The sequence below is a fragment of the Moschus berezovskii genome, chromosome 6 (assembly GCF_049115385.1).
Source record: "Moschus berezovskii isolate FMDL1 chromosome 6, NW_MosBer_1.0, whole genome shotgun sequence".
In the NCBI taxonomy this organism is placed as follows: Eukaryota; Metazoa; Chordata; class Mammalia; order Artiodactyla; family Moschidae; genus Moschus; species Moschus berezovskii.
The window spans coordinates 69,482,159-69,501,486 of NC_142465.1; the positions used below are offsets into that span (position 1 = coordinate 69,482,159).

General features: G+C 39.0%; 1 protein-coding gene across 5 annotated transcripts in view; it reads left to right on the top strand.

The window, feature by feature from the left end:
* ANO4 (anoctamin 4) overlaps positions 1-19,328 on the top strand; it is a 473,781-nt gene that overhangs the window by 253,965 nt on the left and 200,488 nt on the right. For all 5 annotated transcript variants that reach the window (XM_055395518.2, XM_055395515.2, XM_055395519.2 and 2 more), the window contains 2 exons: positions 12,712-12,848; positions 15,740-15,898. In XM_055395518.2, the coding sequence (XP_055251493.2) occupies positions 12,712-12,848; positions 15,740-15,898 (296 nt within the window). The remainder of the gene's footprint in view (positions 1-12,711; positions 12,849-15,739; positions 15,899-19,328) is intronic.

Consider the following 19,328-nt stretch of genomic DNA (forward strand, 5'->3'; position numbering starts at 1 on the left):
TCTTCAAAATGGGTATATGAAGTCATTGATGCAGTGCTGTGACCAAGAAGTAAATTCCTTTTTTCTCAGCATTTTGATTAATTAGTGTTTACTCTTCTTCCTCTATTTTGTGTTACATAGTTTTCACCAAGAACTTTATCATAATCAATACATTTGCTCAAGTTACGGATTTAGCATTGAGGGTGGGGGATGTGGTATTACAAACTAACTCATTAACATTTGTGTTTCACTAACAGAGCTCTAATTCTTGGTAATTATGCTCCTCTTTCAATATCAAATAGTGTTATTTAATATTGGATTTGAAGGGTTCAGATCTGCAATTTTTACTACTTTGAGTTTTGTGACATTGCCTTTCTCTGCAATGAAGTATACATTTCTAAATTATATTTCTGTTTCCCTATTTTCTTATGAACAGTTTTAAGCATTTTAATTCTGTTTATCCTCTTTTGTCATTAAATTACCCCTCGATCTTACGAGATAATTAATATATCCACTTCACAGGTAGGACAGTTTAGGATGGAAGAAGGTCAGTGCCAATGTCATTAAGATAAATAGTGGAGACCAACTTAGAAAGGAGGGTCTCCACCTTCCTTTAATTCTTTCAGAAATGTGTTCAGTAAACACCGAGGTGCGAAGGGACCTGGAATTGAAGATGAGACTACTTCCAAGAGAAATACTTTTAATGAAAACTTAAAAGGACCAAGTATTTGTTCTGGGTGGGGAATCCCTTCATACTCAGTTGCTGAATAAAAGAGAAAAAAATTTCCCCAGGAGAATAAAAATCAAATTAGTAGACATTGGAGAGAAATTAACTTTTCATGGAAAGTTATAAAATTATGTAATTACTTCATTTGGTTGAAAGATGATAGATTACACATTGCTGAAAGGATTATTTTCTAATAAATGATGAATGTTGGCTTCTGTGCAAGTGCAGGCGATGAAGTTGAACTTTTTTAGGGCTGAATGAGTTTCTGTCAAAGGGAGCTAAGTGTTCATAAAACCATTTTTATAGTATTTTTGGTTAGCACATCTTAGTAAAAACTGACTTGTTTATGATGTTAACTGTTTTATAGTTTAGAATGGTGAGCCCTCTGTGAACAGAAGAATATAAGTTTGTGAGTACTTAATATTTAAATTTAAAAATAAGAAAAAGGAAATATTATTTCATTTCAACACAATTTTTATAGGTTTAAGAATCTTCCAATGTTTGAGAATTTAATCTGTTTATTTTCTTGTTTAAAAAGCAAAGTTTTATGCTAAGTAGGTTTGGGAAGCTACCCACACAGTCTGGGGCATCTCTGGTGAGAAAGATTTGGTCCATTTATCTACCTTCAATCTCTAACTAGAGACTCCAAATACAATTCAGATGTTTAACCAGGTCATTGAAATTTCTCAGTCTAAAATCACGTAGTGTGGTCCTTCAAGGGACTGTGCCTTAAATGATTATTTATAGAAACCTTTGAGAGGCTGACATACTAAAAAATGTAAAAAATATAGGATTTGAAAATCAGTAAAACTCACTGTCTACTACAAACATATTAATTGGGATTAACAGGATAATGGAAAGATTTCACTGTTTCTTAGGATTTTGTGGACGTATTTGTATGATCTTCAAGATTGGGCTAGAACATTGTGTATGCGTGTTTGTGTGTGCATACACACAGGTTTCAAATATTTCTTCAGTGTCTTAGCAGCCATCATGGTAAGTGCTCTCCCTTGACTGTCTCTTGTCATTATTAAAATGGCCATAAGTAATAGCAGATACTATTGTCTTCATTTTAAAAGTGCATATACATCCTGAGGCTATATGATTAACATATGATAGAGTCAGTATTTCCTTGTGTGTCAGCCCTTGTTGTACTAAATAAAAAGTGAAATAATAATGATTAGGAAAAAATGAACTACTTTGGATTTTTATAGTTTTATTCTTGTGTTACACCTTGATGCAAGAATTCCTTCACCATGCTTCTATGTTGTAAAATACATTTACAATTTTTTCTGTTGCTTATTCCCCAAGTATAGCCTCATCCGTTCAAAACAAGATGTTTCAGAGTGGCTAACCATCCATAAGTTGTTTTTCAGCTTCCCTCATATCAGATGTATGGCTTATAAGGAAGGAAAGACTTATTTTATCCATCCTTTCTTGTATCCATCTCACCTGTCATATGGAATACTTTAAAGCAGTGGTGAACCTTTTTGGTGCACAGTTCAAGTCAGGAAAAATTTTGTCTTATTCAAAATGAAAGCAACATAGTTACTTTGTAGTAGGAAAGCATTTATATTTGGTGGTCTAATGTAAAGGGATATTTGTGTTTGAGTGTGTATTTTTTCATTGATGTTATTTTTCCCTCCCTTTTTATTCTCGCCATTCACTCCCCATCCCAACATAGCAGCCTTGAGTGCCTTTGTTTCAACAGAGTTCTGTGTTACCTAAATTTCCTGCCTTTTGGTATCTGAAATCCTGAGATTCTAAGTGCTTGATGCTTAGGTAGGAGGAGACGGAAGGAGAGAGGAAGGAAGGGAGGGAGGAGGCAGAGAGAGGAGATGAGAATTTCCTAAGACCAGCTAGCTCCCTTGGAGTATCCTGCAGAGGTTTTACTGCATGGCTTCTTGCAGGTGGGTGGGAAGAGAGAGAATGCTGTGTTGTGTACCTTGGGTGACTGCCCATGGGCCTCCTGAACTGCCAACCATGACTGAGATTCTCCAGCCTCAGGAAGGAACAGATCCTTCAGTAATCAGGGAATTTGGAGGCTCTGGGAAAGCAGGAGTCTCATTGTTCTATTTCTTTGTCATATACCCGACCTTGAGCAGAGTATGGAGTGTGGATGTTGCTAAGTCATGTCCAACTCTTTGCAATCCCATGGACTGAAGCATCCCAGGCTCCTCTGTCCTTCCCTCTCTCTCCTGGAATTGGCTCAAACTCATGTCCACTGAGTTGATGATGTTATCTAACTATCTCATCTTCTGCCACCCCCTTGTGCAGTAAATTTTGTTAACGCCTTAGTGAATGAATTTCACTGTAAACTCGTAAAGGGGACAGCTCAGCAGTAGCCAATGTGGCATGGAGACCTGAGTCATCCCAGTAAATGTTCTGCCATTTATAAAACCTCTGGAACCTTTGTGTGGTTCTGGATATCTGAGGGTAAGGAAACCCGTGGGTATAGAAGTGGATATAGGGTGGGAAACCCGTGGATATAGAAGACCAACACTATACAGACTCTGGGGACTCTTAAGTGGCATTCATGCCTTGGCAGACTTGGTTGTGATATAGTCCATTAGGTTCTAATTGACTTGGGAGGGAAAGAGAGCAAATAGCAAAGTGTTTGGAAGGAGAACTGGGAGGCTGTAAGGATTATTGGGTGATTGTTATGCTGTGAAGTGAAGTGGAAGTCACTTAGTCATGTCGGACTCTTTGCAACCCCATGGACTATACAGTCCATGAAATTCTCCAGGGGATCTTCCCAACCAAGAGACTGAACCCAGGTCTTCCACACTGCAGGAGGATTCTTTACTAGCTGAGCCACCAGGGAAGTCAAGAATACTGGAGTGGGTAGCCTATCCCCTCTCTAGTGGATCTTCCAAACCCAGGAATCAAACCGGGGTCTCATGCATTGCAAGTGGATTCTTTACAGCTGAGCTACCAGGGAAGCCCTTTATGCCTGCAGTGTCCCTATGCAATCATAAAGTTATTCCCAGATTGGTGATGCTCTTGCTCTGTGGGTGAGGAGACTGAGTCATTTCTCAGTGACATCCGGTGAGTCATTCTCAATCCACTTTCTTGAACCCTGATTTACCATTGTATTTTTAATGCATATGGCCATGCTGTTGCAAAGGGGAAGATGAGGGATAGGAGGGAACTGATAGCAATTAGACATCAAGTAAGGCAACTACCTGGAGAAGGAAATGGCAACCCACTCCAATACTGTTGCTTAGAAAATTCAATGGATGGAGAAGCCTGGTGGGCTATATAGTCCATGGGGTCGCAAAGAGTCGGACACGACTGAGCAGCTTCACTTAAGGCAACTACCTGTATTACTTTGTTTAGTCTTAAACTCTTTTTGCCCTAATTTCCATATCAGTGAAAGGGAGGTAGTTATAGACAATCTATGGAAAGCCCTTAGTGCTTGGCACACAGTAAGCACTATGGACTTACTGGTGGCTATCTTGTCTTCATTCCTCGCAAGAGTTCTCTCTGGTATATTGTATTATTCCCACTTAAAGCTTGAACAAGTTACAGAATCCAATCAAATAGTAAGTGGGAGGACTAGTGTTTGAACTCAGGCTTGTCTAAATCCAAAGCTCATGTTCTTTCCAGAGAAGGGGCAGTTATGGTCAGTAGACTTGGGATTTTTAATGCAGAACATCACTGACCTTGTTTCTAGTTGTGAAAAGGGAACCACAGCTATTGAGAAAAGCTTGGATTAGGTACACAGTTCTTCTCTAAATAGCATTTGCAGGGTTGAAAGAGGTGCCATCATTAGACGCCTTGTTATAGAATGACCAAAGTGTCTGTCCGTTCTTTAGAATGGAGCAGCTGCATGAAGAGCTCTTCGTAAGAAACATGCTGTCTTGGGAGCAACTTAATGATCTTGGCCCCATTACAGAGTGTGCTGTGGGTACCCCATGCTGTCGTGTATGCTCTGTTTAAAAACAGTATCTTTACAAAGCCAGGAAAAGCCAATGGAAAAAAATTTAATAACCACACATTGAAAAAAATCTCATGACTTGTGTTGTTGTTGTTGTTGTTTTTAAGATATTGTGAATCTTAAAGTATTTCAGGTAAATTTTTCAGGCAGAAAAGAAAAAGCCAGCTCTCAGATCTATAACTATTAGGACTCCGGCTTTCTTACCCCAATTTTTGTTTGGGGAAGTGTTAACATACCCGTTTAATTGTTGCCTAATACACTAATGGTCGCAAAGAGTCGGACATGACTGAGCGACTGAACTGAACTGAACACTAGTGGAGGTATCCAAACGTTTTAAAGCTGCAGAATCTGTTTTGTCCCTAATATATTTTACGTGTATCATCAGTGCTTAGGACAGATAACTGAGCTATTTGGAGTTGGTGGGGGGTAAAAGGTGTGGGACTTTCCCACTCAGTTTCCTTTTTGCCCCTTCCATGGCCCCTGAAGTTCCCCCAAAGAATCCTGGGGTTCCAGGGAACACACTTTGAAGACCACTGGCCTATTAGAAAGGAATAAAGCCAGCAAAGGCAGGATTTATGTCCTTTCCAATTATTTATTTTAAATTTTCTAAATTAGACCCTCTTCTTCTTGGTTCACCAGGCAGCCTCTGCCTTAGGGCTGTTATCAAATTCATTTGAAGCGTAATGAATATCTAGAAAGTTCTAGGTTTGCTAGTACCATATAAATGCAAAGCAATGTTTGGTTTTTAAAATTCCAGTGGCTCAAAGCTGTACTGCTGTGTGTTTTCCTGGATTTTTAAAAGCATTTAATTTGATCTATTTGTTAAATTTTTAAAAGCATCAGATTTGTCAGGCTACAGCTGTGAAGTCTAGCTTGATTCAGATCAATGTTAAAATTGTGACAAGATAATTGTTTGCTGGTGAAATGACTTCCTGTTCTTGAAAACCAAACAGGATTTAAGAAGAATAGAATGCCTTCCACAAAAAAAAGGAGCTGGCTGGAAATAGCCTGCATTTGGGAGTCAGAACTGGGTTGGAATTCATCTCTGTCACTTATGAGCTGTGTGAGCATACTTAGCATCTTTGAACCTGGCTTCTTTCTCGTACTACCTGTCCCATAAGGTGTTCTGAAGATCGAAGGAGAAAACAGACCTCACAATTCTTCATACACAGTCAGCTCTGAATAAATCGTAGTCCCTTCCCACTTCCTTCCTATTTGACCTCTGAATTCAAGAGAAAAACAGATTCTTGAAGGTAATGGCACTGAGGTAGTTAGAATAAGGGGAAAAAAGGTAATTTATATAATCTTAAGCTAGCTTTTGGAGAAGGAAATGGCAACCCACTCCAGTGTTCTTGCCTGGAGAATCCCAGGGACAGGGGAGCCTGGTGGGCTTCCGTCTATGGAATCACACAGAGTCGGACATGACTGAAGTGACTTAGCAGCAAGCTAGCTTTTATTTATTTTAAAATGGGCATTGAGCACCTCCTATTTGCTAGCCCTTGTGTCAAGTTTGGAGCCATCTTGGGCCTTCATCTGAAAGGGACTCTAGATGTATAGGTGAGCTGGTTATAAAATAGCCAGGTCAGTGTTCAACTGAGACATGAACAATTTTTTTTAGTGTTCTAAATTATTCCTGGAGGTGTCCTTTTATAAATTTTCTAATGAGGCTATGAGGTCAGTATATAATACCTTCAGAATTCTGAGTATCAGATGTAATCATTTGGAACTCAGGATAAAAATATCAATGGTATAATGAACTGACACTCTGCAGAACAAATATAGAAACTCAGATTATAGTGCACACAGCCCTTTCATGTCTTCTTCAGTGACCTATAATTTCACTTTATTTTCTCTGCCTCAGAAAGTGCCAAGATTAAAGGACTATAATGCCAAGGTGAGGTTTTGCTTTTTGTTTTTTTGAAAGAGCCATGAGTTGAACTCTTTGATTTTTTTGGTATTTATTTCTTATTCTCTTTTAGATTGTTTCTAACACAGTCTAAAATAAACATTTGCTATGTTTTTTCAATTGCCTTTATAACATTGATTCCTCAAGTTCATCCTCTTGCCTGGAAGTATGAGGCTTTCTACTTATGTCTCGGTCATGTTTATACCTTCAGCACCTAAGCTCAGTGTTGGTTCAATGAGCAAGTGGCAGAAGATAAGCAATTCATTTGTTTGTTTTAGCCCTTGCCATGTTTGCAGTCTCTTTTCCCAAGAGAGTTGAGCTAATATACAAAATTATTTTCACTGAAAGAATATTTGAAATAATTGCAAATATTTGATAGTAGATTCAGTACCACTGTGGCAAATTTGCCCTCCCATCACATGAGGGAGGTCAGGATCTCCGTGCTTCCTGGTCCTTTGCCTTCTCTGATCTGCTTCCATTCTGGGAGAGTAGAACAAGCCAGCCCTCAGAAATCTTTCTCCCTGCTGCCTTTGTTGCTTGACTCAGAGTCGCTAGCTGATTTTTGGTCTCCCAGGCAATTTCAGTTTCTTGGCCCTTCTTTAGTTGTTCAGTGTTTGTCCCTGCTGTTTAGTTCCTGGGTTTCTTTAGGTAAGTGTCTGCTTTTTGCAAGAAAGTCATTTGGGTCCTTGCTTTCCCAAATATGTTGTAGCCATATGCCAGAACCCATGTTACCTGCCCAGTTCTGTTCACAGGGCCCTTCCTGAGTCTGTATACAAGGCAGGTCCATATTTGATTAGAACAGAATTTTTGCATTCCCTCTCTCTCTTTTCTCCCTCCCGCTCCCTTCTCCTTCTCTCCCTCCTTCTCTCTCTCATTCCCTCCCTTCCTCCCTCTCTCATCATTCTTAATTGACTCCTCAGAACATTTGGCTCTCTTTCTTATTTAATGAGCCTAATCACAGAATGCAACCAGGCAGATAATTATCAAACATTTCTTAATTTGAGAAACAATGTATGAGGGAGGCGATGGGATGTATTAACAAGTGACCTTGTTTGGATGAAGAGGAGCTTTGTCACGTCTGTCCCAGAGGAGAGAGAGGTCCTGCTTCTACCTTGGCTGGACCATGAGCTCTTGGAGGGCAGGGGTCCCGCCTGTCTTGTCCAGTACTTGAACCCCAGTTTCTGGACAGTGTAGGTTTCGATAAATACTTATTGAATGAATAGATTTCTAAAAATTGGTTAACTTCACAGTTGGAGGTTATTTTCTTTAAAAGAATGAAAGTTTCCATCAAAGGGGATTGTACTTAGTTTCTCAAAATTATGTTGCAGTTAAAGCGACTCTATCAGTGACAGTGGTGAAATACTGATGAAGGCCACATATTTCTTCTGTTTTCTGTGGAGTGTTTACATGACTTCTCTGGTGACTCGGATGGTAAAGAATCCACCTGCAGTGTGGGAGACCTGGGTTTGATCCCTAGGTTGGGAAGATCCCCTGGAGAAGGGAACACCTACCCACTCCAGTATTCTGGCCTGGGGAATTCCATGGACAGAGGAGCCTGGCAGGCTACAGTCCAGGGGGTTGCAGAGAGTTGGACACGGATTAAGCAACTTTCACTTTCACAGTTGGAGGTTGTTTTCTTTAAAAGAATGAAAATTGCTATCAAAGGAGATTGTACTTTGTTCCTAAAACTTACGTTGTAGTTAAAGCGGCTCTATCAGTGACAATGCTGAAACACTGATGAAGGACATACGTTTCTTCTGTCTTCTGTGGAGTGTTTACCTGTTCTGCAGTTTTCTTACTGATCACGTGTTTGGCTAAGCATTTTCTGACACTTCAGCATTTCTTATCTTGGCTGAAGCTCTTGAAATATTGGCAGGTGATAATGGTGCCTTCATATCACTCATTCTCTAAAAATCAGAGACGTACTGATTTCCCTTGAGCACTCAGGTAGTATCAGTCCCGTAATATTAATATTCTGATGGGCAGCAGTAGGAAAGCAAAGGGCTTCTCTCCCTTTTCCCAAATTAACTGGTCCCTCTAGAATAAAATAGTTGGACCTTTAATGCAAAGCAGAACCTCTCAACCCCAGCACCATTAACATTTGGGCTGGAGAACTCACTGTAAGGGCTGTTCTGTGCATTGTAGGATGTTTATCAACATCCCTGAATTCTTCCTAGTAGATATGACTGGCATCACCCTGTGAGAACAAATTCCTCCTAGACCATACGAGATGTCTTCAGGGTGACAGTTTGGGGCCAGTTGAGAATCATAGATGTCAAAAGCTTTCTTAAACAGATTGTGCCAACACCAGAAGGTGATACTGGTGGAAGATAATCCGGTAATTTTCTATCTTGGCAAAAGCATAGGATGAATGAATGAATATTCGAGAGTTTCTCCCCAGTGAGAGCCAGTCACCATGACAAGAATCTCAGTGTCTGTCTTCTTTAGCCTCCCTCTCTAACTCACATCTCATCCCAGTCCATCCCTCTGAACAACCACTCCAGCCTGTAAATGCTTCCTCTGCCTTTTTGTATTGATAACGCTAAAGTGCTGACTTAAGGTCCCAGAGTCTAAAATTGACAAACCCAACATTTCTCATGGATTTTCCATATGTCAGCCACCCTGCTGACATGTACATTATCTCACATAATCTTCTTAGTCACCCTTAGAGAAGGTTTCTATACCTGTCTCACCAGTGAGGAAATGGGAGCACAAATTCACACAGCTAAGGGGTGGAGTTTGAAATAGTAATCAGGTCTTCCCATGTTAAAAGAATATTTTGATCCTATTTAGATATAACCAGTAGAAAGTCATCATTATCTCCTTGAAAATTTAATCAATATCTACTTGAAATGATGGAGCTCCTGGCTTGTAAACGTTGCATTAGGAGAAACATATATGCATGGTCCCAGAGTCATAGAACAGTGAAGAAAAATACTCTCACACATCATTAGACATTGACCACTTTGAGGTCATTCTGTGTGGGTGCATGCGAAGTCGCTTCAGTCATGTTCAACTCTTTGCGACCCCATGGACCGTAGCCCACCAGGCTCCTCTGTCCCTGGGATTCTCCAGACAAGAATACTGGAGTGGGTTGCTGTGCCCTCCTCCAGGGGATTTTCCCAACCCAGGGATTAAACTTGGGTCACTTATGTCTCATCTCCTACATTGGCTGTTATTCAACAAAAATGAGTTGAGGGCTTACTCCATGCCTGGATCTCTGTATACCAGTCAACACAGACAGGGTCCCTGTTCTTTTGAAACTTAAGTTCTAATAGGGTAGACATCCAGCATTTAAGAAAACGAATAAATAATTCAGACTGTGATACATGCTGGGAAGGAAATGAGCAGAGAGAGGAAATGGAGGGTACCTGGGTGAAGGGCAGCTTCTTTACATCGGGTGGTCAGGGAAGTGACCTTGACACCTCCCACAACATACTGTGCTTCCTCAAAAATGTCAGTGCTTCTACTTGAGCACCTGGTCCAGTGTAGATGCTCTTAAGACTTGGTTGTATGAAAAGACCTTGATGTTTTTCATTTGTAGCCTCACAGCCTAGAAACCTCTAATAAGTGTATTAGTTCCTTTTTTTTTTTTTTTTGCTGCTGTAACAAATCACCACAAACTTAGTAAGCTGAAACAGCACAGATTTCTAATCTTACAGTTTTGAATGTCAGACATCTTCAAGGTATCAGCAAGACTGTGTTCCTTCTAGAGGTTCTGGGGGAGAATCTGCATTCTTGCCTTTTCTATGTTCTAGAGCCACCCCTGCATTCCTTGACTTGTGACCTTGTCCTCTACTGTCAAACTCAGCAGCATCGTATCTTCCAGTGTCTATCTGATTCTGACCTTACTGTCTCTCTTGTAATTACATGACCCTATCCATATAATCCTAGATAATCTTCTCAATTTAAGATTCTTGACTTAATTGCATCTATGAAGTCCCTTTTCCCATATAGCTTTATACAGTCATACATTTCAGAGATTAGGTCACCTTTGGGGGCCATAATTCAGCCTGCTACAGTAAGCAATAAATGTTCATTTTATTCCTGTGTCAACTTTATTTTACAGTTAAAAACTTGCAGTTAAATGAATTGCCCAAAATCACACACTTGGATCCTGGTCACCCCGTTTCACTCTTGTTCTTCATATCACTCACCACACTTCACATTTCTTTGATTATTTGTTTTGTTATTACCACAAGGGCAGGAAGACTCATCACTTTTATTCACCAAGATTCAGTCACTACACATCTCTGCCTGACACAGTGTGCACACCTCTAAAATTTTTTTGGATGAAAGCATGGATACTCTTTTATATGCTTGGGTAAATAGAACTCAGTCTACTATGATTTATACTAGCCAGCAGCTTCTGATAGGTTAAAAATCCTTAGTTATTTTTAAAGCATCAAAGAAAAAGTGAACAGTGCATGGGGATGACCCAGAGGGAGGATAAGGGGAGGAGAGAGGTGGGAGGGGGGTTCAGGAAGGGGAACTCATGTACACCCGGGGCGGAGTCATGTCAATGTATGGCAAAACCAACCAATATAATATTGTAAAATAATTAGCCTCCAATAAAAAATAAAAAAATAAAATTTAAGTCAGTATAGAAGGGACCCCAAAAGCAAAAATAAGCAAATGAACTTAATTAAACTTAAAAACTTTTGCACAGCAAAGAAAACCATAAACAAAATGAGAAGACAACCTATGAACTCAAAAGAAAATATTTGCAAATAATGTAACTGGCAAAAGCTTAATTTCCAAAATATATGAACAAATTTATACAGGTCAGTATCAAAAAAAAAAAAAAAACCCAAAACTCAATCCAAAAAATGGGTAGAAGACCTAAATAGACATTACTCCAAAGAAGACATACAGGTGGCCAACAGGCACATGAAAAGATGCTCAACATTGCTAATTACTAGAGAATGCAAATCAGAGCTACAATACAGTATCACCTCACACTGGTCCGAATGTCCATCATCAAAAAATCTACAAACAATAAATGTTGGCAAGGGTGTGGAGTAAAAGGAACCCTTATCCCCTGTTGGTGAGAATGTCAGTAAGTGCAGCCACTGTGAAGAACAGAATGGAGGTTCCTTAAAAAAGCTAAAAGTTGTCATATGATCCAGTGATCCCACTCCTGGGAATATATCCGGAAAAGGTGAAAATTGTAATTTGAAGATACTTGCACCCCAATGTTCATAGCAACCCTATTTATAGTAGATAAGACATGGAAGCATTTAAATGAAAACAAAAAATTTTTGTTTTTTGTATTCTCCAATAAAAAATGAGATCTTAAGTTGCTGTACATATATACAATGGAGTATTACTGAGCCATAGAAAAGAACAAATTTGAGTCAGTTATAGTCATGTGGATGAACCTAGAGCCTATTACACAGAGTGAAGTAAGTCAGAAAGAGAAAAATGAATATTGTATATTAACACATATGTACGGAATCTAGAAAAAATGATACTGATGAACCTGTTTGCAGGGCAGCAGTAGAGATGCAGATGTACTGAATGGACTTGTGGACACAGTAGGGGAAGGAGAGGGTGGAATGAATTGAGGCAGTAGCACTGAAGCTCATGTATACACTACCATGTGTAAAACAGCTAGCTAGCGGAAAGCTGCTGTATAGCATAGGGACCTCGGTTTGGTGCTCTGTGATGACTGGGATGGGGGTGGGGCTGGGAAGGAGGCTTAAGAGGAAGAGAACATATGTATACTAATAGCAGATTGACAATGTTGTACATCAGGAACCAGTACAACCTTGTAAAGCCATTATCCTCCAATTAAAAGTTTTTAAAAATACACAAAATGAGTACTTTGAAGTCTTAACCCATGCTAAACAACTATATGAAGGAAAGCTAAACAAAACAACACTTCCTGTTATCATGGAAGACAAATTATATCTATATTGTGGAGATACTTCACTTTACTTCACATTGTCTTTCTCCTTGGCCTAATGAAGACACTATTTGGTTAAACACATTTTACATTTGACGTCTTTTTCCTTTGGAAATAATATATCTTTTATTCAAGGTGTAATTGAAACAATGAAAAACTATGAAGCCAGAGGGAGATGTCTTTACTTTTAGTATTACTTTTAATATCCCAAATTCTTGACTTGATTTGTAATGTATTTACTTTGGTTCTAGTGGCCAAGGATGTCAATATTCTTTTTGATGAATTAGAAGCTGTCAACAGTCCTTGCAAAGATGATGACTCTCTCCTTCACCCCGGAAATCTTACCAGTACTTCAGATGATGCTAGCAGGTTGGAAGCTGGGGGAGAGGTAAGAGCGTGCCATTTCATAAAAACAAAATTCTTGATCCAGGCCAAAAAGCATATTCCTGTGGATTGTTTAAAGTCATCTCATTGAACTGGGGGCTCCTGGGGGAAAAGAAGGGGTGAAGTCTTACACGCTTTTGAAAACCTCTGGGGGTCTAGCACATTTCAGGAATCCGAAATCTACCTAACTCAAAACAGACTTTCTGTGGGTCATGCACTTCTCTTATAGCTAAAGGTATTTAGCTTATACAAAGAAGAGTTCTAAAAACACTCATCATTTTAAAATGATTTACATTTTAGGTATGGCTAACTAGTCAAAAGTTAGCTTTACAAGAATGGATTCCCTGTTGAAATCTCCCATCATGTGGAACAATGATGTAAAGTGGACCAGTCCTCGGTAGACTGTGTTGTCTATAGCCTCTTTGAGCTCCTATTCGCCTCTGTAATCTGGAAACTAAGAGCACAGAAACTCATTGCAATTATAAACAGACCATCTGTTCATGTGTTATTTTTGGGGAAAAAAAGTATTTTGTTAAAAGCATTTGCTGTTGCTCAGCTGTGTCTCAGTGGAGTTTAATATCTTCTTTGTATATAGGCTTTCCTAGTGGCTCAATTCAGTTCAGTCACCCAGTAGTGTCTGACTCTTTGCAACCCCATGGACTGTAGCATGCCAGGCCTCCCTGTCCATCACCAGCTCCCAGAGTTTACTCAAACTCATGTCCATTGAGTCAGTGGTGTCATCCAACCATCTCATCCTCTGTCATTTGCTTCTCCTCCTGCCTTCAATCTTTCCCAGCATCGGGATCTTTTCAGATGAGTCAGCTCTTCGCATCAGGTGGTCAAAACATTGGAGTTTCAGCTTCAGCCTCAGTCCTTCAAATGAATATTCAGGACTGATTTCCTTTAGGATGGACTGGTTGGATCTCCTTGCAGTCCAAGGGACTCTCAAGAGTCTTCTTCAACACCACAGTTCAAAAGCATCAATTCTTCAGCACTCAGCTTTCTTTATAGTCCAACTCTCACATCCATACATGGCTATTGGAAAAACCATAGCGTTGACTAGACAGACCTTTGTTGGCAAAGTAATGTCTCTGCTTTTTAACATGCTGTCTAGGTTGGTCATAGCTTTTCTTCCAAGGAGCAAGCGTCTTTTAATTTCATGGTTGCAGTCACCATCTGCAGTTATTTTGAAGCTCAGATGGTAGGTAAAGAATCTGCCTGCAATGCAGGAGACCCAAGTTCAATCCCTGGGTCAGAAAGATCCCCTAGAGAAGGGAATGGCTACCCACTCCAGTATTCTTACCTGGAGAATTCCAAGGACAGAGGAGCCTGGTGGGCTACAATCCACGGGGTCGCAAAGAATTAGACGTGACTAAGCAACTGACACTAGTATATGCACTAGGTTTAGGTAATAGGAACACAGATCAGAGTCATTAATTTATTGTGTATTCTTAATGTTATTGTTATTCCAGAGGCTGTTAGTCAGTGAAAGGATAACACCTTTGAGCAGGAAAAATTGTTTACTTCCATCAAACTTCCCAGACCTCTTTTTATAAATGCTATACACTACTTATCTGTGTGTGTGTGTGTTTTAAGAAAAAAAACTCATTCTGTCAGCATTTCTTCACACAGAAACTTTGGATACCATAATATGGCACAAAGGAAGGACCTTGAAAGGCACTTCACAAAGCAGCTAGTCTAATCCCCTTAATTTAGAGGTGATTGAACAGTCTGAGGGAGATTACGGCTTTGCTAAACCTTCTCTTGAAGCCTTGGCTGGTTTTGCAGATAGATGGTAATGTGCTAAATCTACTGAATAGTTCCCTTGCCTGGCAGATGATTGCTAATAGTGTTTATTTGGGTGGGCTTCTGAGCAGAAGCCAGAAATAGTGAAGATTGGTCATCAGTTATAAATACCTGCCCAGGTATGAGACATGTTATTTCCATCTCTCCCAGCTGAGATTTTTCTTTTGAATGAGGTTGCATGCATGGTATTGCTGCAAGAATATGGACTTTAGCAATAACTTTGGAGGTCTGGCATATCCTTGTGCTGTTTATAACTGTATACACAAATATCACAAAGGAAAATATTTACTATGTGGGCAAAAAAGTTTGAGAGACACTGAACTAAAAAGTATTACTAAAACCATCAAACTACATGTAGTCTCATCCTTCTCCTCTACCAGATGGACTGCCTTCCTGAAGTTCTGCATTTTTTATTACCTTGCTCTAAAAATCATTTTACCATGCATACATATGTAGCCTTAACAACTTATTTTACATTGATTTTGTTTTGTGCTTTGTAAAAAATGGCATCATGCAGTATGACGTCTTCTGTGACTTGCTTTTCTTCTGTCAATGTTGTTTTTAAGGTTTTGCTTACTATAAGATGCATCAGTAGTTCTTTTTCCCTGCTGTATAATATTCTACTATATGACTATAAAATTTATTTATGTTCGCCTATTCATTGATATGCATTGATTCCCATTTAAAATTTTTTCTCTTATGAATAATGCTGCTGTGAACATTCATATACACATTTCCTGGTTTGTCAGGAATTTATTAGGGTTATATATGCCAGTATTCAATTTTACATAATGATGTTAGTGTGTTTTCCAGTGTTAGTATATCAGTTTTCACTCTCACCTGTAGAATATCAGTTGCTCCACATCCTTGGCAACTTTTGGTATCATTGGGTATCTTTAAGTTTTGTTCATTAGACTAAATGCTTTTTCCAATTTTTATTTTGTTTTCTGTTGTTTACATTTTTCATTAATAAAAGTGTAATTTTGATAAAACAAGGAAAATTCATTTAGTTTTAGTTATTCTTTAACATTACTCAGTCAAGGCTTAGTTTTAAGTGTCTTAAACTGGTCCCTTTCTCTTTGTGTGCAGACAGTACCAGAAAAAAACAAATTAAATGGCCTTTACTTCAGAGACGGAAAATGTCGAATTGACTACATTCTTGTGTACAGAAAATCCAACCCCCAGATGGAAAAGAGAGAAGTATTTGAAAGAAATATTAGAGCAGAAGGATTACAAATGGAGAAAGAGGTAAATGGTTTGCCTGAATGAGAAAAGTATATAATAACGTCAGTTCATATCAAGAGACAATTTAAAAAATAAGCAGTTAGTAGAATAACTGAATGTTTCATTTTCTGAGGCTTTGCCAATCTGCAGTGTGTGGAGAATTTTCCTGCAACTAGACTTCTGCAGCACAATTTGCCTTTGAGAGGATTTTGATATCCAAAGATTTCATAAAAATCAAAATATTCCAATTACATGGATTGCTTCAAAGTGTTATTTTACCTGACTTCCTACATCTGCTGCCTCTCTGTTAGCGGTGGGTTCTATTGGATTGACCAAAAGTTCATTCAGGTTTTCCATACCATCTTAACAGAAAGCCTCAATGAACTTTTTGACCAACTCGATATTTGCATGGATTAAAAAAAAAAAAACTTTGGATAAAATGCAGTCAGCTGACCCTAGAGGCTCTTTTTACATTTCAGGAAACATCATGGGTTTGGGTATCCTCACACACCAGAAGAGACTGTATGGCTGATTTGGCCAAAAACAGCTGAGACTTGCAAAGTGATTCTGGTTTTAAGAGATGTTCAGGATGTTTTATCAGGTTCCCAAACTCGAGGTTCACCTTATCAGTGTTTAGTCCTCCCCCTTCCCTTCTCTGCAGGGGAAGTTGTGAGGAAGGTGTAAGAGACCCAGCCAGGCCTCTGATAATAACCCACAATGGGACTGTGTGTACCCAGAAACGCTATGCACTTTTCTAGAACTTGGCCCTGTTTGCCAGATTACATAACTCCTCTCACATTTTCCCTAAACATTGTGCACAGCTTCTGGAGTTTTTCATAGTCAAGAAGAACATGTTGCACTTAAAAGTGTTTGCTTCTGATTCTTCTCTTCAAGGCTGAAGGATGGATCTTTGAAATCAGGCATCCCTGTTTTCTTTGTATGGGAAAGGTTGCATGCTGTTCCTGGGACTCTTCTGATAAATAGGGTTTTTTTCAGTTCTGTTTGACTAGCCTCAACCCTGGAGCATTTATAAAATAGAAGCAGTGTTTTTCTGGAATGTCTCCAAAAAGAGAATTAGAAAAAGGGTGAGATGAGTATGGCCTTAAGGGAACAGGTTCTCATTCTCAGGAAAGTGGAAGCAGATTGCTCAAAAGACTGCTTCAGTTGGAGTTTCCCCTGGAGCAACAAACAGAATTAAATATGTTGCTTTTTCCATTTTTGTGGGATTCTGGAAAATCTTTCCTGTACCCACTGGAATATACATTTGATAAACCTTGTTCTTTAGATAAGTTGTATGTTGGTATCCAGTAGACAGCTGTGTATTCTTTTCTTAACATTAATAGTGCATTAATATTTTATCCCTAAAAATCATTTCTTCATGTTTTATTCTAAGTTTCAGAATTTTTATATAAAAAAAGATCTGAAGTGCCGCCTGATCTGGAATAACGGAAGTCCTTCCTGTGATCCATTCTGACTCTGTCAAAGTTTTTATTCCCGTTAAAACTAAGTAGCTTTGTTCAGTTAATGAAAGATTTATATTTTAAGCTTCATCATTGTTCTCTCCATTTCTGGGGCTTCTTTTGTGTAGGTCTTTTCAGTGTCATTTCATGACTTTGAAAAGTTAAAACTCAAAAAGCCTAATACTTTTACAAATAATGTACATTACTAAAGAGTTGACAGCTCTCCCGTATGTTTCCTGAAAGTCTTCTGTACTGCAATATTCAGCTGCCAAAATTAGAGTGGGTAGCTAATTTAGGAGGGTTACTCTGCCTTCTAATGTGCAGTTTTGCTGTGCAGTCCAGAGTCGACCAGAGTATGTTAGATGGATGGCTTATATGATTTTAGTGGTTTACAATAATTTTGCTTGGTTCTAATTTTTAAAAAATTTAATAGCTAGGTATTTATTTTAATGTATGGAAATAATAGCAATTGGAAAGAGTGATATCACCATATGGCAGACTTCATTCAGCACTTATCTAATGAACACATAAAGAAGTTGTGGTACCTACACACAATGGAATATTACTGAGCCATAGAAAGGAACGAATTTGAGTCAGTTCTAGTGAGGTCGATGAGCCTAGAGCCTGTCATACAGAGTGAAGTAAATCAAAAAGAGAAAGACAAATATGGTATATTAATGCATATATATGGAATCTAGAAAAATGGTACTGATGAACCTATTTGCAGGGCAGCATTGGAGACAGACACAGAGAACAGACTTGTGGACATGGCAGGGGTGGGGGGAGAGGGTGGGAGGAGTCAAGAGAGTGGCATTGAAGCGTATATATTATCATATGTAAAACAGATAGCCAGTGGGAATTAGCTGTGTGATGCAGAGAGCTCAACCTCGGGCTGTCTTACAACCTAGAGGGGTGGGAGGGAGGTTCAATGACTGATTGAACCTATAACTGATTGATGTTGATGTATGGCAGAAACCAATATAATATTAAAAGCAGTTATACTCTAATTAAAAAATAAACACTTATCTAAGCATCTCTTTTTATTTCGTTTTTTTTTCTTTTTTTGTTTTAATTTTTATTTAATAAATGGTACAAAGCACAATGCCAAATTCTCCTCTTTCCCCCAAAAGTTTTTCTCTTGGTGGCAGCTTCCCTGCAGTGTTCTATCAACTACCAAAAGCTTGGTTTTCCTCTCTTTGGAAGCTTCTTCCTAAGCTGCTTTTCCCTGTGGCCCACACTTTGCATAAGCAGCACAGTTTGACTCTCAGTTCCATCTCCAAGCTCTGCTTTGTATTTTCATGGTCTCAGCCGGCTCAGCAGAAAAAGGGTCTCTGCAGGATCTTCCTTGCTTAGAGGCAGCAGGAAATTATAGCTAAATTAATTTTCCCTGTCATAATTAATTAAAATAAAATGTCCCTTGTATGAACAGCAAATCTGCATCTTCATTTTTTTTAAAGAGTTGCATTTTATGAAACCATCAGAAGCATTTTTTAGCTTCCCAGGTGGCACAGTGGTAAAGAATCTACCTATCAGTGCAGGAGATACAACAGACGTGGGTTCAGTCCCTGGGTCAGGAAGATCCCCTGGAGGAGGGCATGGCAACCCACTCCAGTATTCTTGCCTGGAGAATCCCATGGACAGAGGAGCCTGGAGGGCTACAATCCATGGGGATCACAAAGAGTTGAACATGACTGAGTGTACGCTTACACGCAGAAGCACTTTTATTTAAATCAAGTGTTCTCATAAACAGCTGCAATAGAAAGCCAGCAATTTTAATAGCTATTTCAACTTTCAGAAGTTATTTCCACCTTTTATACATAAAACAAAGAATTTAGTTCAAGGTGAAAAAGAAAACCCAGAGGACTGCCTGTGAATCCATGTATACCTGAAATAATGAACACTGAATAAATGTTATGAATTATTAGTATCTTCTTGATTAATTGTGTGTCATGATGTCCAATAATTACAGAAAATATCTCACAGACTTAGAAGCT